This window comes from Homalodisca vitripennis, chromosome 5 (genome assembly GCF_021130785.1).
Source record: "Homalodisca vitripennis isolate AUS2020 chromosome 5, UT_GWSS_2.1, whole genome shotgun sequence".
NCBI lineage: Eukaryota > Metazoa > Arthropoda > Insecta > Hemiptera > Cicadellidae > Homalodisca > Homalodisca vitripennis.
The window spans coordinates 70,874,913-70,897,532 of NC_060211.1; the positions used below are offsets into that span (position 1 = coordinate 70,874,913).

Genomic DNA, 22,620 nt, shown 5'->3' on the forward strand with positions numbered 1-22,620 from the left:
TAATTTGAAAGTACTCAAAAGTAGGCTAGGATGGCACAACCAATTAGCATAATAATTGTTGAAACTCAACGGTAATTAATTCTATTACCCTGTACAGAATCGAGAATAGGCAAGGAGCATCTTCACAACATTCTTTAAGTTACCTTAGTTTAGTTTAGATTAGGTTTTAGTTTAAATTGCGAAATTGCGAAATTGCATAGAAAAATGCGATTATAAATATCCGAGTTCGAGTCCTGGTGGAGCAAGTACTTTTTGTGATTCAATGTTTATTGAAATGATTATTATAATAATTATAATTTATAATATATAGTATTATAATTATATATTATAATTAATTATACATTAATATATTATAATTATAATTCTGTAACGCACTATATCAATTGGAATCTGTTAAAACGGTCGAAACAAACATTTTAAATCATGTGATTAAAATAAAACGTATTGCAGTTCTGGGTTTTTAGGGCTGCAGTTGGAACAAAGTTTGAAGTATAATATACATACACAGAGAATTCCATAACGCTCTATAATATATTACACCCCTTTGTTTTTTAGCATCAAAATGCATTTATCGAATTAAAATTGTTTTATATTCTACGTGTTCTCTTGCAGGCGCCATGTATATAATTCATCAATTTTGCATTCATGTCTATAACAGTTGTAAAATCCTAAAACAAAAGAGTGAATATCTTGTAACATCGAAAACCAGAATAATAGCCAGTTAAAATATCCATATTTGAATAACTAATATATCAAAATACACGAATAATTTTCTACTTTTGAGGAAAAATAGCTATCGGTAGCAGGTTGCAGTTATATCAAAGTACACAAATATCCTTTACGACAATGCATCAATCATTTTACACTTATATGAGCTAAGTTATTATTGTATTGTAACCTAAATCTTTGTATCTTACTCACTTGCAAAACATTGTATGAATATATACCAATTATGCCAATAAAGATTAATTTTTATTTTCGTAATGTTTCATTGTTACCCTTTATTACCAACTATATGATGTATGTGCTACTTTTGACTCGAGTAGTGATCTTAGTTATTATTACTCATCTGTAACAAACACGAAGTGACTGTTCAGCTTTGCTCTGAGATAAGCTTACGTCATGTTCCAGAAGCCATGACGACAACATCAGTCCTGTTCTGCCTGGCGGCGCTGCTCACTATCTACTCACATGCTGCCGGCAGTATCAACTGCAGGTAAACAGTGCTGATTAGCGTCAACAACCCTCGTCGCTGTATCGTCTCACAAGAGGCAGCGAAACCTGATGTCCGCTTTCCTCCTTCACCTCCGGTGTTTTTATCAGGTTTCAATTAGGATGTACACTGAACGAGGGGAAAAGTTACTCAATTAGACGACTTTATTTCATAGGCCCTGAACAGACGACATTGTTTAGGGAATGGTAAATGGAGAGGCGAGTACAGTAGTACATACTGAATAAAACAACAGGCAGGGATTGGGGTTGTGACGAGGCTTGGGTTGGGAGGGGGGGGACAGTGTCGACAGTAAAGTTGTCACTCATTGCCCTATTTCTTTAACTGTCCTCGTTTACCGGTGGCATACTTTATTTTGAAGACGAACAATATCTCAAACAAAACATAAATAATGCTCAATTTTTTCCTAGCAATCCCAAACTTAAACTCAAACAGTTGCTGCACAATTATACTCGCCCGTGGAATCTGACCAGTACAAGCAAATATTGTTATTTTTGAAGATTAATTTCCTAATTTATGCACATCTCATTATGTGCGATATTATAACCTGTTATAAAGTAAATTAAATTAAAAGAAAAATCTGTTGTTTATAACGATTTCTATGTCGGTACCTATCGAAAAATACTTTAAATATTAACCCTTGTTCTTGGACTGTGAGTACGAAATGAGTTTTAGCATCTTTGGGTGTTCTTGCATCAGCTACATTATCATACCTTTAATGAGACCATTAATTTATTATTTTTCCATTGACCATAATTTGTGAAATCTTGAGTAAATAACCATCAAAAATTACGGCCATTGGAAAAAAATCTTTTTACAGAGATATATTGTGCTTATAAGGCGTTTTTAATTCTCCTTTTTCAGAAAATACTTTTACTTCATGATGTTATTAGTTGTTATTATTATTTGTAATTTATAAACTGTGATGTATCCATTTTTATATTCTCAAAGGAAAATGTTTTGTTGAACGATCTTAAGACAATTCCTTATAAATTAAATTGTTTTAAGAGTCATGTTATAAACTGGGTTTCTTCAAATACATTTAAAAACATAATAACAATACTGATATGTTACTCTAATAATCATAAGCGAATCCACTTGTTAAATAAAAATGACAGTTTTAAACACTGATGTTCCATTGCCCTTATAATGCAAAGTAACTTCATTTAAGTCTTTCCACCTGCCTCCGCAATCCAGCAAATAAAGAACAAATATTATTGATGTAGGTATATAATAAAGGTTTCTTTACATGTATTACTAAAAATGTGTTAAGATTTATATGCATGAAGCATCATTACTGTAGTATATATTTTGCAAACCGTTTTTAAAATCATTCTCTTATCAAACACAAACATAATAAAAGCAGTGTGATAAAATATAAGCGAAAAAAGCACACGAGTGTCCACTAAATGACTTTCGTGAGAAAATCATGTCTGAATTAAAAATTATATTGAACATGCCTATTGAGATATCTCCTATATTTTGTAAAGGATATAGTTTCCGTTATAAACTTATGTACCGACTTATCTTATTTAACTTGCCTTAAATAAGTACTGTAAATTATATGTTTTTGTATTTCGAATTATCGGAACAGTTTTGTGTACAACTCCATTTATTTAGAGTAAATCAGGGATGTCCTTTAGATCAAAAACCGTAGTACGATTTCCTGAGATTTCCTTTGGTTGTTTTAAAATAACAATCTTATCAAACCATACTGTACATAAACATCAACAAATGTCTGTATGGCTCTAAAGAGCCACAACTGTGTTATGCCGATGTCGTGAAATGGAAATGATCAAGAAAGCATCTTATAATTATCTAAAACAAAAATCTGTTCATAACTATGGCGATTATGTGGGAATGGAATAAAGATTAATATTTTATCCAGGCGAACTCATAGGACATAAACTACCATCTTAACTTTGAATAAGTTTGATTACGAGAAAGAAGCAATTCTGTTCGTGGTGGGGTGCCGTTCTCAAAGCTCCATATTACTACGAGAACAACAATAATTCTTTGAAGCTGATTTGTCGTCTTCTAGACATACGATAAAGTCGCTTTCTGTGGTAGAAGTTTATGAAGAGGCAATTTGTTCCTGGTCAATAAAATGAACGAAACAGAGAAATAACCACTATACTACCAAGAAAAGGAAGTTATGAATTATTGGGAAAGGGAATTTTAGAACACCATGCACATCTGATGAAACGAGCCAAATTATTCATTTTGTTTAAAACAATTTGATCATAGAGTACTGATATAATTGGTTATGATTCAACTTGTATACTATATTCTTAAAACTTTTTTCCACTAAGGAAAATTAAAAAAAAGCTAAAAGTATATTTAAGAATAAAACGCTTAAATATAATGTGTTTTTATTCAAGAGGGTGGTATTTAAAATAATCAAAGGACCAAAAAACTTTGTTAAAGGAACTAGCTTTGGAACTTAATGCAAGAGAATTCGATGGCTATACAGTATTAATTGAAACGAAGAAACAATAATTAGAAGAAATGAAAAGAAGGCCTTAAATCAGAACACATAAATTTATATGATTTTTACGTTATAAATAAATGTATATAATCAATCAAAACAGGAGATTTTTGCGTGATCAAATCAAATAATGGCATGAACTACATATATAACGACACCTCTGTCAAAATGAGCCACAGGAATTACAGTAAGTAAGCACTTTTACTTGTTATTAAATAATTTTTATTTAAATATAATTGAAATAATTCCTCACATAAAACGAAATGTTTCGTTACAAATTATGTTGAATTTATTTTAAAAGGTTATAATAGCTATTAGTTAAATTATTTTTTAACTTAAATCTTTATGAATGGCGTATTTAATCTTTGTAAATCCATTTCTATTGATTAATAAAATACACTTGTTTCTTTCTGTCTCAAACATTCAGCGTTTAAAATTACATTTATATTTGTAATACGTTATTTGTATGGATATTACCCTCGAGTTTACATTCAATACTGCTTTCAGTCTTGTTTGATTGACATTTTTACTATCATAAAGAACGTCATTACTATGATGTTTAATTTAAATTTGAGTAACATTTTTTCATTTGCAAGAGGAGATGGATTTTATATGATTATTTATAAATTATTGGTTTAGCATAAGCGAACCTTCCTCACAGGTTAAGTCTAAAACATTAGGGTTTATTTATTTTATGTCTCCGTATCTATGGAGGAGTCTCACCCGTTTGGTCTACCATCTTTTAATTTTCCAAAAGTGTCTTTATCAAAGGAAAATAACAAACAAATTTGATAACAAGGCGAATTTGCTTCGAGAAGGGACAAACAAATTTCTTGAAATGTGAACCGGAATTTGCAAAAGATTTGCAAAATATTGTTTGCATTTATAGAGCATTTATGTGATGGCACTACTTATTCCTATCTATTTAATGATTACTGTTGAACTGAAACCCATTCAAAATAAAAAAATAAAAACTGAATGTCGTAAGGTTTTTTTTTCTTAAAAAATATTAAATTATTAAATTCAAGTACCAATAATATGCACCAGTGTAAATATAGTTTGACGTTAGTTGGTCAATTTCACAGGAGGTACCGATGATAATTTCACAAAATTACTTCAAACCTTCACAATGACATAAAATGTATTATTCTATGTGTATATTTTGCAGGAAAATACTGAAAACCAATAAATTTGAATTGAAACATACTTGGAACTAAAGAGGGAACTGAAGTCCCTCACCTTTCTACTCAGGGTTTTATAATAATACGAAATAATTTAGATAAAAATTGCTTAGTATATTAAAATTCTTCGTTGTGTTTTGAACGATGTCTTGAAATGATGAATTAATTAATTCCATAATTTTTATATTCTCATATTCGGAAACTCTGAAACGTTATCCCCATAAAAACATATACGAGAACATGCTTTACTAACTATTACTTTCCTTCCAATAGACCTATTTTTCGAGGTCAGTGAAGTCCTGGGCATTGTCTATTTGCATGGCGTTCAAATCTGTAGTGTTACGCACCGGACAGCGGCGATGGTATCAACTATTATGTGGAGACAACTAAAACATCGTTGCCAGTGACCAATTCTTGGCTATGCAGAACCCTTGTAACGGGTTGACTCCTACAAAATTATTCTTACAGATGGCTAACAAATTGACCCATACCTGTCCTGCTCATGTAGACATGTTTGCCGGAAGATCAATTGAAAGCAGAGACGTTTACTGTGAAACACTTAATACCACGTATTTATTCTATCACACGTATATTAATTATTTCAAGAATGATGATGTGCTTCTATATTCAACAAAATTACGAGCATAGTTCTTTTTGGTTTTTAGTTGTACATATTTCACATAAACCAAGTACTATGTAAAATAGTTTTAAGATATTAGGTATAAACTTATTGCAAAATTAAAAGGCAAAATGAAATACTAGTGTAAAATAATTATTTACATTTTACGTTTATTTGAAGTGTTATTTTTCTGTCCACACATATGTGAAATTAAAATTTTTACAAATTTTACTATACATTTTTGGAAAATTACAATATAGAATATGACATTTCATATTGTCGCATGCGCTTTGACACATTTACGCACGACAGACGTCCCTTAGTTGAAGGTCAAAGAGAATTCCTTGATAGACAGAAGCTATTGAAAAGTCTCAGAGATACAAAGTGAATTGTTTAGGATAGGTCACATCAAAGTTTAGGCCTATTACTCATTGAATAGTCTTGAAAAGACGTGAAACACACCACGGATATTCTCATCACAAAAGTTTTGTTTTGACATATTTAATATTATATTCTATACAAATAAGTTGAAGAGAGCACATATTTTTGATTTTTATTTTAACAAATGTTTTGATGGCGGCTTAAACCTGATTAGGGATGTGTATAATGTTACTGTTATGTCGCAGAGTTTATTTAAAAAAGGAAAAATTCATTTGGACACTGAATATTCCATTTTCCTTGTGACTATTAATAGGGGTTATATTTTCAAGATTTCTCAACTAACTGTCGCCCTACTCCCCCTCCCTCTACTTTGATTTATTGATTAAAGAAATAGTTTAAAAAAAGAAAAGGCGATTTCCAGATATAGGCGGAACGAGATAATCAATATTTAACCTATTATTGTGAATATAGATGTAATCACTGAGAGGAAGAAAACAGATCTCAACAAATGAGTGCGATGAAATCAGTTTATGGAAGCTCATGAATAAAGATTCAAGCACAATGAATGTTCCGATGGCATTATAGAGATTCAAACGTTTTCTTGAAAATGACAAGACGGCTTTTGAACGATTTTTAAAATAAAGGCTGAGAACTAAGAAATTAAAGCATATATGATAATTATCCGTGTAATAAATATTTTTGTGAAAAGGGACTAATTTGGGCCACAGCGTTTTGCAATGTATTGTACATTGAAAATTTTACTCTCTCATTGGAAAGAAGTTATATTTTTGTTAATGTGTAGAAAATTAAATAGGATGTCTTTATTTTTATATTGAATTAAATTTATGAATTATTTGAGTTTCCAATACCGTTGAACGTTGACATGAAATTATAGACTGGCAGTAATTAAAGCGCTCGTTTTGAAATTCAAATTTTTTAATGTTCCCAAAAAAGCACTTTTATCATGAAATTTAATATTTCTCCAGTAATCTGTAGCTAATTCAATTAAATGCACCTAGCTTTTAGCTATATTTATATTAAAATTGAGCCAGCTACACCACCACAGATGCCACCATCCATATATTATTGTACAATACGTCAATTAGGTTTGGCTTTAGTCGAATCACACCACATATCAGTTTTTAACAATATTATTTTTCTCAAACTACATGTTTTTAATTTAAATTTCTTTAAATATGTTCAAAATTCATTTAACAGTTTTACATAAATATTTTCCTATACTGAAGTTGAATGATCAATTAGGGTCGATTAATTTCTCCAAACAACATCTACTACTGGATGACGCTGCATGTAACAGCTCTTTGTAATTCGGCAGAGAAGTGTTCCCAAGTGTCAAACATCGTGTTGTCAGATGCGTTCAGCAATTCGAGGCGGCGTAAAAGAGCTTAAGGCGGCCAAATGTAATCCAGGCTTATCTGTGTCACATCCCTTCCAGACATTGATTCCCAGTTAGGTCATGTGACCGTGTGTATGTTTACTGCAGGTATCGATATTATTGTAAATCTTTCATAGTTCCATAGCTTCGGCGTCTTCTAATTCCGGGGGTTAAGAAATATATAATGGTACAAAAATATATAAATAATGCAATATTAGTATAAAGAAACTTAAGCGAGTTTCTTTTAAATTCTCTGAGATTATTCAAATTTATTTGCTGTAAATTTTAAATATTAATTTTAAAAATCATTTCCTATGTCCAACACTATACATCACTTTATTACCGTACTTTAAAATTCGTATTTTAAATAAAACATACTATACCATTTTGCATGAATAAAGTTTTGATTTAACTGTACAATGTAGCAATTATTTGCTGCTATGACGAAACAAAATGTGGCATTAATTTTTATATAAATTTACTGAATTGATCGTGCTTTAAATAAACTAAACAGGTAAGTGAGATCGCGTATTCACTGTTAATGCTTACTCGGCCATACAAATAATTGTATTTCATGACTTGCAGTACATGGCTAGTCCAAACGTTTCGAAATAGTTAAAAACTTAGTACATCAAAGCCTCGCTGTGTAAATCGATCATCAGTCAAAATAAATTAAACCAAAACTGGCAGAGCCAGGAATGTACTGACGCTTAAAATGATTAGTAGCTGGAGGCGGAATTGTATCATAAATAACTGAAGCTCAACAAATCAGATTTTAATCAGTGATTAATATAACCAAGGACAGTTAAAGCTTTTTGGATCTTATTAATCACATACTGAGAGTAAAAAATGACCTTGTAAATATTTGCATGAGTTACTCTAACTACTGTCATCTTACTTTGCATGTCTTACAAAAGAACAAAATTGTACATAGCTAGAATAAAACACCATGGTGAATGCATCACCACTGCTTATTTTGCTTATGAGAGGTCTTAAGATCTCACTTCAATTTCGCAAACAAGCATATACATTTTACTCCCTAGAAATATTGCTATCAAGACCATGGACATACGAGAGGGAGAGAAAGAATCTTCCTCAAAATTCACCAGATTCCAGAGAAATAAGAAATCACGCCTCAAAGTCACCGGAAAATCTTCCAGAAAAGCTACGGACATAATGATGGTTAACCAAGAAATAGAATACAATGATGTTACTCCACCGTCACTTATATAAAAAAACTTTTACTGTCTCTAGACATACGGAAATTATTCTCAAAAACATTTTACAGACTGGAATAAACACCCAGTCATTAATATGAGTCTTTGTAAATCTTCATCTAGTACATGATGCATGCATGGTGGTATAGGTAATGTAAGACTAAAATATAAGATGCTTAGAATTGTTTTAGAAAAAGGCTAAGAAGCTTTTTAACTATTAAATTCAAATTGACCATCACTTTCAAATGGCGAAACCACAGAAAATTATAGAATCAAAAATAAAATATGAATAAAGTGAAATGTCTAACCTTGTTCCCATTTAATTTAAACCAGCTAGAGTCTTCGTAATAAACCACGGATGATTTCGAATATATTCGCAAGCAGTTACATTATCAAAAAAGCTATGTCTCTTGCATGCTTCAGTTCTAGTACAATCTTTCCTTTTAATTCCAGTTCCAAGGATAAAGAAATTATTGCTCGGTAAGATCCAATAAATCTATGTCGGAAAAAGTTAAGAGAGAGGGAGGGTGAGAGAGAACGTGTGTGTGTGTGTGTGTGTGTGTGTGTGTGTGTGTGTGTGTGTGTGTGTGTGTGTGTGTGTGTGTGTGTGTGTGTGTGTGTGTGTGTGTGGTGTGTGTGTGTGTGTGTGTGTGTGTGTGTGTGTGTGTGTGTGTGTGTGTGTGTGTGTGTGTGTGTGTGTGTGTGTGTGTGTGTGTGTGTGTGTGTGTGTGTGTGTGTGAGAGTGTGTGAGAGAGAGAGAGAGAGAGAATGGTTGCTTACCATTTCTTTAAGCTTTCATTCCTCAAAGGGTGTGTTTCTATGAAAATTTTACTTAAAATGTTATATGCTACCTGACATTGAACACACAAATAAATAAGTTCTAGGCTGGTAGGTTTAAAAATGTCTAATTCTTTATGTACAAGAGTATAGTCAAATTATAGTTTATGTTTGTCATCTGCTACAAAACTCAAATATATTGCTTGGGTCTCCAAACCGAGATACAGATAGTATACATGATGTTTACAGGAAGTTCGTGTACCACCCGAAGTGCCGGGGGGTGGCCGCCAAACGCTCAGATCTGCCGGCCTTGGTCTCTCATAGGCGCCCACACGTTGATAGGTAAGGAGCCCAGGGTGCTATACTGTATATGGGCTGTTCTGGTTACAGGAAACAAGCGTTTCATCCGATGTGTCGAGGAGTACAGGTGAAGCGAGCACGAACACCCGGGCATCACATTCTTCACAACACTACCCCTAGGTAACACGCACTTTCACTTGCACCCTCACACCACCACTGCTTAGTATCCTCCAGTACCCTAACACTGACATAACCAATATAACATCACATTCTTCACAACACTACCCCTAGGTAACACGCACACTCACTTGCACCCCCACACCACCACTGCTTAGTATCCTCCAGTACCCTAACACTGACATAACCCATATAACATCACATTCTTCACAACACTACACCTAGGTAACATGCACTTTCACTTGCACTCTCACACCACCACTGCTTAGTATCCTCCAGTACACCAACACTGACATAACCCATATAACATCACATTCTTCACAACACTACACCTAGGTAACATGCACTTTCACTTGCACCCTCACACCACCACTTCTTAGTATCCTCCATTACCCTAACCCTGACATAACAAATATAACGTCACATTCTTCACAACACTACCCCTAGGTAACACGCACTTTCACTCTCACCCTTACACCACCACTGCTTAGTATCCTCCAGTACACCAACACTGACATAACCAATATAACATCACATTCTTTACAATATCTCTAGGTAACACGCACTTTCACTTCCATCCAATTTCATATGAGACCCTCCAATGGATAACATTCACTTCACCCTCATAGCACCACTGTTTCGATTCGGAACCCTTATTATAATTTAACTAATGCATTCATGATAATACATAATATCACATTGTATAATGCTCATTACAAGTAATATACTCTATGTAATAGTATTAATGGTATATACCAATACCATAGTTTTGTAATATTTTATTTACAACAAGTTTTGAAACCGTTATACTTCGTTGTTTCCTCATATACACCTCATATTGGTCCAAATGACATCACCCATCATTAAATTTGTCTCATTTTAACTCGAATACCAAATACTGGTCCTTTATTTCAACAGCAAAATTAATGAAGTATAATATTTTTGTTTTACACAACACTGATATTAGATAAACATAAAATTGGGGTTTCTCTTCAGTTAACATTTTTACTAGCTAACTACATCCACAGAGCTCACCCTACTCAATATTTTCAATGAAGGCAAGATCATTAATTCCCCTCCTCCACCACCACTAGTACACATTCACCACACTAAGTGTATGCACTACGTCGTATGTGTCTACCTTTAGTATTTGTATCACTGTTTGTTGTATAATTATTGTAACTATGTCTATGTTAACTAATAGCTGCACTTTTATAAATGTGTATTACATTATCAAAATGAAATAAAATATAAAATATTATATATATATATATATATATATATATATATATATATATATATTCGATACTCTATTTTGATAATATAGGTATTTTCATGGCACATAGTGTTTTGCTATGGGCCTTTTTCGATATGAGTTTTTAATGAACCAATCCAAAATTGTTAAAAGCATATGCTTGGTTTAAAGAAATAAATCATCTTTTTATCTATTATTTTAAATAAAACAAAAATAGGTAGGAGTACGCCACACCTCGTATTGAATACCAAGTAACGAGCTACGTAAAGCAAAACTACACTCATTTAATTCTCGATTTGTACGAGACTCAACCAAACTTTAAGGTTGGTCATGCACCATTCTTGCCTTAGTCTTGTTCGTGTATAAATGAAATTTCATACAAATATAAAGTCTGCAGGTAATCTTTATCGCGATATCTTAGCACATGATACATAAAAATGAGTAAGGGTGCATTTGGGGATGGAAGTGTTTACGTTATAAAAGTATCGCTCACGTGAGGAGAGTACTACAACTGAAGAGTGCTACAACTGAACATCTCAAGATTACACTGTAATCAAATCTTGTCACCAACCATAACCATTGATTTTCACACTAGTATTTTTTTTACTTCATGAATAATTTACATGTGTTAATTTTTAACAAGTAAAATACTCATATGATTGTACTCAGCGTGTTTATAAATGTATTTATTCTTTTATTCTCTTGTTGCCATCAAGGTTACGCGTGAGACCAATCTACAAATATTCGCTAACGCTCAGAAGCATCCCATGGAATGAGATGCATCACCATTGATATCAGTGTTGCTAATATATAAATGAAGCTACTTGCAGTTTCAATTCATTAGGTCAGTTTGTTTTCGAGAGATTCGTGCGGACAGACAGGCAGGCAGAACTGAAGCAAGATTGGTCCGAACAATGTGTAACCAAAACAGCCTAAAATAAAAGATTTATTTGAAAATAAAAATTCTTAATTTAAATAACGCAAAGTGGAAATTTCCAACCAATATATCAAACAAAACAATTGGAGACATGTGGTTCTGTAGGTTTATTTATTAATCACTAAAGGTAATGCCAGTATGCTTAAAGGTCCACTTTAAACAGAACCAACTTTCAAGATTCAAGAAAACTGTACAGGTAATTTAAGAGTTTCTCCATTTACTCATTTTTTTAATAATAAGTGGTAAAAAACTAACACAATTTTTTCATTTATGTAAATCAGTTTTAGTTGTGTTTTTTATCGAAATAAAATATAATTTGATTTATCTCCAAGTTTAGGATATCGTATTTTTGTAGGTTGGTTATACCAATTTATCCATTTATAAGGTTATAAAACCTTACCTTTTTCATCATAACCACTATGACCCTTGTGCCAATAAAGAAAAAATAATTCTATGGTGCATTTCATATAGATTCTAAGTAATGATCATTCAATGACAACTGTGCTCTCCTTATTTCAACATTGTGAAACGAAATTATTTCAATTATTATAAAATAGACTTTTTGAGTTTTTATATTTAAACAATGAAACAACGTGTCCATACTTTTTTTAATTTTTGAAACTTTTAATTTAACATTATATACTTACTTTCAATTTACATCAATCGTTATATTTTCTAAACTCAAAAATAAATAATTAAGAAAAATTCATCAATAAACTTTCTGTGCATGCTGCATACAACTTAATCAAATATTAAGGATATATTTTGTTAAATAAATGTTAACATCAAAATCTCTCCTTAATTCAGTAAAATTAGAATAACTTTTAAAAATGCTATACATATTTTGACACCAATCCAAGCATCCTGTACTAAATCTTTTATATAAATATTTATTATTATGGTACATAAATTATATTTCAAATTTAATAAAATATATTTTTAAATCAATGAAAGAGTTATAATTAGTTATATTTTATTATTATGATTTATTTAAATATATTTTATTATTTGATCTATAAAGATTCAAATTAATCCAGTTTCTATATTGCATTTAAATTAAAGACAAATGTTCCACTTTTAAAATAAAATATACTAATTTATTTAAAGTATGTACTTTTAACATTTAGTTAACCAATGAAGTTCGAATAAGTGTGTTGCATCAAAGGACTATTTGTATTCAATGCACCAACTGAGTAGTATTTTTTCTTTTGCAAGGTTTTATTTCTTAAGGTTTTATTTTTTTACGTTACGAAATAACGTTATCTACTAACAAATAATTTAGATGTGAAAAAAAACCTTTTTTATGTCTAACTTTTTACATTTGTTAATGTATATTTTCATCAGTACTGCAAAGGGTTTCCTCCTATGTAGCCTTTACATCCACAACTTTTAACCATTTACGATCAAAGCTTTAATCCTTTCTTTCATCTCTCTTTAGATGAATAGATCTAAGAACGTACTAAAAATGCTCATCGATTTCTCTTCAAAAGATAGCAATCACTTATATTATCGAGAACGTTTCGAGCAGTAAAGGATGCCAAATGTCAACTCGAACAAGGTCAATAAATTTGATTCATAAGGTAAAATAATAAAATGTTTATCTTGAAATCTTCTCTTAATTCAGCCCACGATAAACGAGCTTGGAAAGCATGCTGATTTTGAATTTGTTTATCACAATGAACAATTAGCGTCTATGCATTCTATTACTTCAGTGAGGCTGGAAACATGTCATGTCTGTCTTTCTGTCTGGTTGTGTTAAGTCAGTTTGTGTATGTAAGCACGATATCTCGAACATGAAATTACATATTTATTTAAATTGTGCATTCCATCTATGTACCCTCATTCCATAAGATGTGGCTGAGCGTTAACGCATGTTTTTACATTGGTCTTATGGGTAACCAAGATGGTAACGAGAAAATAAAAGAATAAATAAAGTTGTTATTAACACATGTAGCATAGCTATCCAACACATACAACATCATTCTATAGTGACTTTGTGTGTAGACTTGTATTATTTGAACACTGATATGAAGCCCAGTTTGATTAATAAAAATCTAAATGTATCATGTGGCAAGGTATTTCGAGAAAGATTTCATATGTATACCTAAAATGTTGTATGAAACTGTATTATATAAAAATAAGCTCTATGAAGCAACAGTCTTATTTTTGGATAATTTTCTTTCTTCCAATAAGTCTGTAGGAAATCTCTAGAATTAAATGAACTATATATGTTACAATACATCCTCAGCGAAGCTTATTACGACACGTGGTGTGGCGTACTTATCTACCTTGTAAATTATTGTCAAAATCTAATATCAATTAGTGTGGGCGTTCCATTCATCTCAGTTTCCTTAGTTGCTTTCAAGTTATATGTTTTTGTTTCCAAATTTATCGCTAGGTACTAAAAGTAATAATAACTCTCACTAAGCCTGAGCTATAAGCTCAATTTATGATTGTACCCATAATTCTCCATAGAAACAACCATATATCAGGAATTGATTAATGCAATTTGCTGAATTCTTAAAATACTGATAAACTAAGAAATCTCTCTAAGAAAGTTCTGATACGTCAAATCGGCTGTGTTTAAGAAATGTTCTGATGTAACACGCAACATAACCTGTGGAAACGGCTTTTTAAATTTTCCTAATAATAAGACCGAAAAGTGTGTGTTCCAAGAAAACAGTGTTAATAGATGTTGAAATCTTGATATCGGCCAGTATGTGGACACTTTGAAGAACAAATTTGCCTTTGTCAGTCTTAGTTCTTTCTTGTTCCACTACTCCCCCCCCCCCATACAAAACAAAGCAGCGAAATTACAGTAAACCGTTGAATTCTCGTTACTTACCTGTTGCATCATAATAATCACCACATAAAAATAAAATGGAACCACTTGCATGAGAGTTTTAATAGCAATAATAAAAACCGCTCGGACAGGTGTGAGATGCGGAAATCGTTCCTGACGTAAGCCTTTATTAACGCAACACTACTAAAAATTAGTAAAACAAAGTTATAAATAACTAATAGTTTTTGGGAGGATGCATACTTTAAGCTCGAGAATCTATTACTCCTAAATCAGAAGTTATTTAAGTTATATCACAAGCAAATTTGCCAAAACTTATTCGCATGTTTCTAAAAGATCCATTACAAAATATAATGCTTTAACTCCGCCTCCGAAAATAAAACCATTTCATTCATTTATTCGCTATAGTTAACGTGGTAGTTTTTAATATAATATACGTATAATATTGTTAGTATGATTATTCTAAACAAACAGGTTACCCTAACTTATAAACTTTCTCTCGTCATAGTCGTAATTCTTACGCTTACGTTACCGCTGTCATGATTCTTCCAAGTTTAATAAATTCACACAGCGTTAAAATATTGCTATAACCCTTAGATACTTCGTTCTCGCTGTGAGTAGTTATCTTTAGTTAAGATATATACAATCATTGCTTAAAGATAACTTTTCTCTCAACTGAGATGGCTCGTGACGCCCTTATAGGAAGTCCCAAGCCGTCCGGCCTGATATGAGGAGATGGTATGGTCTATCTATGTTTCGGTTTTATATATCGACTGAGATAACCCTCCATTGGAAGAAAGAAATTTATCTCAAAATAGCGGAAATGAAACACAAAACATTAATTTTTATATATTTTATCAGTATTATCTCTTTTTTAATTTTCTTAATCGTGTATGATTTGAATTTTTATGGCTTTCTACTCTTCTTTCCCATTAGTTTTAGAGGCACCTTCAGGCCGTCCTATCTCCCTCTTTTTTCCGAATCATTTTATGTGTGGTACTAGTTATGTTCCAGGCCACTAAAAATAAATACTTATTTGCCCAAACTTAACGTCTGTTTTGTTTCCATTCTCACTGTGCCGACACTAACGTGATTCCTTGTGTGTCTATAGGAAGCTAGACGATGAACTGCCAGAGCCCGAGTACAACCCTGAGAGTATTGACGTCACGAACGAAGTCCTCCAAGCCATGCCCCGCCGCAACCCCGCTCTCTGGAACTACCTGGGGGATCGTCCCGCCAACCTGCTACTCGCCCGCCGCACTCTTGACCAGGAGCCTCTCCCCCTCGAACTCACATATGACTACGAATAACGTCGATGCCTTCACATCAATCTCTGTTAGCCGTTGTTTCTTCTACTGTAAATAGAACTTGACGTGTGGGTCTCTCCTGAATTCTCTCGTCTATATCTTCTCGTCCTGCTTCTGTGATCTTTCGATGTCAACCGAGTCTGAGAGAGGATAAGCACTGACAGCTTAGGGCTAATATTTCACTCAAGTTGTCATACATGAAGGTCATCCTATTCATTTCTGTAAAGGTTTAAATAATATCAGCTAACCTGCTAAGTCTTTTTTTTAATGTAGGACCAATTATTACAATTTTACTTTTTAAATTGATATAAAATAATATTCACAAAATTATTACTCTAAAGCATATACTGTACTATGTGATTCCTAAAATAAACTAATTAGAAATTATTGGAACGTAAATTTGTTTCAAAGGCAACAAACATTTACAAGCCTAATAGAAGTTTCACTAAAACATATGAGCATTAAACTTAATTATCTACAAAATTAGAACACTGCATAACATTGAGAATTTGAAACCAAATGTAAACCAAAGTTTCCTTGTTTTACTTAAGTTATTGAAATAAATTTACTGTCAATTTTTTAACTACTCGTAATAGTCATCATCTAAAATCAATATTATTTGAGGGTATTATAAAGTGATAACGTTTTCAAGTTATTGTATATTTTTACTTTCCGTCTGATAAGCGTCATTGTTCTAAGATATACATAAATTTGCAGCATCTCATTCCAACTTTTTCCAGCTAAATGTGATTATCAACCAAGACCGTTATCCGAGAGAGAAAATAATTAATTGTGTCCGCCTTCTTGCCATTCAATCCTGAAACTGTTTATACCTATTTAATTAAGTGGCAGTTATGTTATCTATGTATAGTAATTGTATGAATACATGCATTCAATCAAATTGTACAGTTTTATTTGTGAGTACAGTATTTTGTCGACAATGTGTGTTTACTTTATTGCACCAGAGGACCACACATCACTCCAAATAAGAATCCGCCGAAGTTATGTTGTACACTTTGGTTCATTTAAAAAATTACACACATATGCTTGATGTTCTCCATAAAAAAAATGTGTGTTGCATGTTAATCATCTAATTAAACTACCAGGAATCCTACATTCACAATGGTGTAAAAAACTGTGATATACAAACAATTAACGTGGGATTATTCAAGGAAAACTAACAATAATACAAAAAATTCATTAAAAAAGGAATTTAACACTGTATTCCAATATTATTGTTTATCAAAATCCTTTTGGTTCATTATTATTCAAATATAAAAGGAATGAACAAATAAATATATAGTAAATTAATATTAAAATAAAGTTAATTAATTAATAAACTTAAATAATTAACTTAATTAGTTAATTATTAAGTAAAATTTGGTTTGGTTTTTAGCTTCATATAAAACTGTTTGGCAGCATTTTATTTCATTTTATAGTCTTCTTCATTTCAGTTACTAAGGTAGGTTAAATAAAAATTTTATGCAGCTAAACATACTCGTATGTATTAAGCCTGAATCCTTTCCTAAATGCAAACTACATCTTGAATACAGATTTCAAGCCAAAATATACATAGAGGATTCATTTGCAGATTAAATGGCAGCATCCTTGATAAGCCACAGAAATATAATTGCGTGTTGTTTACATTGCCTCCTTGATTTATTTTTACATTATTATTTTGTCTTTATTTAAAGTATATATTAGGGTAATTACTATACGAAACAGTACAAATATTATGAAACTGAAATTGTAGTAGTATTCTTAAAGAAAATATTTGCAACTCATATCGATTTTTAAAGTCTTATCTGAAGTCATGTCTGACTTTCTTTTAAAACGTTGGATTTCCTGTACGATTAAGCAACTCAAGTGCAGCTAATGGCTTCGTCAAAGATTGTTATCTCTGCTCTTGAAACCAGAAAGAAAGAAAGTGACTCTGGTTTGTGTCGCTTCCGGCTCTTGGTGTTTATAGGTTTTCTGTCAAAAACAATAATTCTATTTACAGTTACGTTATATTATGTTGGTAAAACTGACAGGTTGGATATTTTCCATTAGAAATTTACGAAATAATGTTCAAAGTACTGCTGTTGGTGGAGAAATTCATCGATGACTATAAATGTAAAAGGCAACAATTAAAGATTAATCAGTAAACAAATATTTACCTTAATTTCTAAACTAAATGATTATTTTTATTTCTTTTATTTCTTTTAAGGACTCGCCATGTTCGTCTTAAGATCGTACCGTTTTTCTGTGTAACTGTACGTCTGTGCGATAGCCCTTTACAGGAGGTCATGAAGACATAAATTGTCAAATGGGGTTCCCTTCGTTCAAGGAAGAGCTCTATTGATTTCGGAGTCAAAAAAACTGAGTACAATAATATTTTTCAGTACGTTTCTAACTGATGTACTCAAGTTACTTTGCTGGATTGTTTGGAAAGGCTTTTGTTACGTTCTGGCGGGCTCTTCCATACTCCGAGATATCGGTTTATTTTCTTATAAAACTAACGTATTCTTACCCTTAATTTTCTTTCTTTCTTTAGTTTTTAATATGTTCTTACCTTATTTTTAGAGCAATTTTTTATTACACGTATCTCATACGACTCAATATTCGGATTTCTGGGAACAGAGGTTGACGCGAAGGCACGACAAAGATGGCACCTGTAGAAGAAATGGGGTTTAGTTTATATTTCGCAGTAACTCCCTTTGAACAGAACTTGCGCAAATTATTTCAGCTTAACAAAAGAACTGTAACTTGGCAAAATCTGATGCGAAGTCCTAATACATAATGTTTATAAATTTGATAACTTTATTTTACCTTTTATGAATCTAGCAGTAGAGCAAAATGACTCTACACGTGAAGATAATGTTTTACGGCCCCATAAAAGTATTAGTCAAGTGGTAGGTTCTGCGTGACAATCGCAGGTACTCTTATATGACCAATCTTAGGCAGCCCTTCAGGTATATCAGGTAAGTTCGTCAAGAGAACAAACGTTGCTTGGAAGTTCTGAGAGGCATACTTTGAAGATTGCCCACAAATAGTTGGTCTAATTGATCAGTAACTAGGTTATCACATGTTATTGATCAATGATCAAAACACATGATGAGGAATTTGCTAATTTCAACCATTATTTACTTACTACTGTACTGATAATTTTTTATCACCTAGTATTTCCGCACTAAGGGGAAGGTTAGGGGAACTGAGCTCAACCTTCCCACTGTATTTGTTTTTGTAATATCAGGTATTTATTTTCATCTATAAACATTAGTTATGCACATTTTAATTTCCGAGAATAATATAATAGATGCGGAAACCATCACACCTCTCAATTAAACATTTACAGGCAGTGACAATTATTTTAACTCATCTGTGGAAAGTACAATATTATTAGTTCAACCTTCCAAATATGTCTTGCCTTCACTATAAAATTTACGTTAACTAACGTACAGTTTTTCCATCACCACAGGTGAATCGTCTTGAGGGGACTTCAAAGAGGTATCTACACAGAAGTTGTGCATAAATCTTCAAAAAGTGTTACACGTCTTGACCTCATTGCAAAACGATAGCAACTGGATATACTTTATAAATTTTAAAATAGTAATGTTTTTATGTCTCCATTTTTATAATAATTAAATATAAATTACGAAAACATGACTATTATTGGTTATTATACTAGCCAGCGAATTCAATTATCGAATTACTTAATAATATAACGTTTAATTGATAACGAATGATGATCTATTTGTGTATTAGTAAACTCGATTATTTAGAGGAACCCGTATTGAAATTAATTCAGACATTTTTAAACAGTTCTCTAATAGATACACTGTATTATTAACGTTCGTAGTATAACAACGTATATAAAAAATGTATGTATTTAAAGTACCTTACTCTCTCTATTTCCATTAAAGTTTATGAATTTTAATCACACAAGTAGCTATAAGGCATTCGTCCTTTTATTAATTAGTCTCTCATTAGAACGAAACCCTTCATGATTGGTTATTTAATAAAGCTGTCATTGCAACACAAGGTGCTAGAAATTCGCTTCCCTGATATCGTGTCATAACATGTTCACGATAACGTAGCTATGGTGAAAAGGGTTGATCCAATATGAATGTTGGGTTCAGCTCCATTTAAACTTCCACCTAGAGCAGTGTCTGAAATCTGACGTTATATCAGATTTTACTCCTGGAATCTGGAGTTCACGTCTGTCTCAAGTGATCCAATAAAACTCGGCGACAAAGAAACTCAAAACGAAAAATTGTGCACCTAATAAGACAATGAAAACACCTCTTCAACTACATACATTATATTTTTTTATTCTATGTATCTCTGGTGTCCAAACTATGCAAATAGTTCACTTTGGGTTTCTTCGTTATCGACTTTTTTGGATCTCTGCAGACGTATGTGGATTCCAAGGTTCAGGAGTCAAGTCTGTGACATCGTCAGATTTTAGACACTGCAATAAGCGAAACTTGAAATGGAATTGAATTCAAAAGTCACACTGTTTGCAAAACACAAGGACGAGGCTGTCACGTGAAATCCACAACGGCATTGCACCAAGCATAACAAGTCATTCTCTCTGAGACAGTCCAAAGAAAAAAGAAAGAGCGGTAAGCCCATGTTTATGGGTAGTGATGAAGGATGTACTATATGAATCGGTATATACCTCCTATACTAGTACCAAGGACATAAGAGAAATGGGAAACGGGGATCTGACAGAGAAGACGTCAACTATCGTGCATGAGGTGTGCATAGGCCTTTTGGTATATTTTCCGGTAACAAATTCAATAGATAAAAATTATCACGATTAGAGATGGGGTCACCCCACAATGGGCCTCGGAAATAATTTGGTGTTTCAAATTATTGCAAAGAAATTTTTCATGCTTTTATGTACACTACATTTAAGTTTTTAATCAAATATATTTCAGGATAATCAACATAAACTATTGTCAGTTTTCTTTATAAAAAAAATATTGATAACAAAATAAATAAATGTAAGTAGATTTCTTAACTATAAAATTTAAGAATAACAGTACATAAAACTAGTTTTTTTTAATATGCATATTATAATTCAGAGAGAAAAAAAATCAAATTGATTTTAGAGTATAAATGCAGAAACAGCGTTGTTAGAACTTTTAATTGAAGATTATAATTAATATTTCTAATTAATTTATAGTCACTTTGTTGTTTAATCCTCATTCTATACTTTATCGATATACTAATCCAAATAACTGCTAGAATCATTCTTCTGTGAATCATACCCCATCTACATGTAATAACGCTCCCTGGTAAGTAGTTTAAATCGCGTGGCAAGATCATGCCAATTTGCTAGGCGTTTTCTCTCTCACCCGGCTTTTCGGCAATCCTTGTTGAAATCGGTGACTCCAACACCATAATGGGACTGCCTTTTGTGACAATTAGTGGCTCACTTATCGGTGTGCGACACACGTTCGTGATTCTTTTCCACTATGTCAAGAAGTTATAAAACCACCAGGGTGTGTACCTCTACATTTTGAAGCAGTGCCAAATTTGGCACGAAGAAAATTCTCTCATCTAATATCACCTCAATAGACTAGTTAAAGCTTCCGACCTTCCCGCATTGCCAAGGATTGTCCTAAGGGATCAGAGACTTCGCCCTCCCCGTGCTTAGCCGTCTCAGTACTTCTACAGTTATTGTCTAGCTAGCCATGGGTACTGGCTGCCTCTAGAATAAACTAACATACTCAAACTCTGTGGGAGAAAATGCAAAAACTGAAAACTGTATTCTGTATATGTTACATTTCGATTGTGAAGCACTAATTACCCAAACCCAATTAAACTGATCTATCCAATTTGTCCTTCCATTATATTATTCTTTTGCTAATTAATTTTTATTAATCGCATCTCTAATTTGCCTTCCTCCTTGTGTATCTACATTTTTTTTCCACTTGCTTTCAGTAACAAATGCGATAAACGAATGAAAAAGTGGTGTTTTTTAGACATCACCCGAGGCTGTGACAAAGGTTGTGCAGTTTCACAAAGTAAGCTATGCAATTATGCTATCAGAGGAAACGCTTATAATTAGTTTATGAGTTTTTTTTTACAGAGAGGGTGCAATCTATTGCATTGGAACTGGTTAATATGGGCGAAATTAATATTTAGTGCTCAAGGATCAATACACAAAAACTCTTTATTTTCAATTTATTTGAGTGGCTTATACCAGTATCGAGGAACCTTTCACGGCCAGGTGAAGTTCTCTTGGCAGAAGTTACAGCCCTTTGTTGTATCGGAAATTTCTGAGAGGAAATTAAGGTGAATATATGTTGTGATCTGCAGACCATTCAGTGATATTCCATAGAAAATAATGTATATATTTTCTATACTGCAAATATACTGCAAGTGCAACATATTTAACGATAACTCAAAGAAAGAAAAGTAAGTTAAAAACAAAATGTATTGTATTTTTTTTCTCTTAAAAATTTTCATGGCGTACATTTTATTATAGTTTTAAGAATAATTTATCTTATAAATTATCTATAAATATTAAACAGTGCAGTACCAGACTGCGAAATATAAAC

At 32.3% G+C, this 22,620-nt stretch overlaps 1 protein-coding gene across 2 annotated transcripts; it reads left to right on the plus strand.

The window, feature by feature from the left end:
* The first annotated feature begins 1,131 nt into the window (after positions 1-1,131).
* LOC124363864 lies at positions 1,132-17,007 on the plus strand. 2 transcript variants are annotated; one of them, XM_046819129.1, is made up of 3 exons: positions 1,132-1,216; positions 9,681-9,770; positions 15,871-17,007. In XM_046819129.1, the coding sequence occupies exons 1-3, from the start codon at positions 1,137-1,139 to the stop codon at positions 16,067-16,069; spliced, it is 369 nt and encodes a 122-aa protein (XP_046675085.1). In that variant the 5' UTR covers positions 1,132-1,136; the 3' UTR covers positions 16,070-17,007. The 2 variants fall into 2 exon arrangements, with proteins under 2 accessions (XP_046675085.1, XP_046675083.1); XM_046819127.1 differs by lacking the exon at positions 9,681-9,770 and adding an exon at positions 9,540-9,632 and having other exon boundaries at positions 1,136-1,216.
* Positions 17,008-22,620: the final 5,613 nt, after the last annotated feature.

Excerpts from the sequence above, each read along its gene's own strand:
- LOC124363864 (XM_046819127.1), top strand. The coding sequence starts at position 1,137 with ATGACGACAACATCAGTCCTGTTCTGCCTGGCGGCGCTGCTCACTATC. Across the intron at positions 1,217-9,539 it reads GCCGGCAGTATCAACTGCAG|GAAGTTCGTGTACCACCCGA; the intron begins GTAAACAGTGCT and ends TGATGTTTACAG. Across the intron at positions 9,633-15,870 it reads AGGCGCCCACACGTTGATAG|GAAGCTAGACGATGAACTGC; the intron begins GTAAGGAGCCCA and ends GTGTGTCTATAG.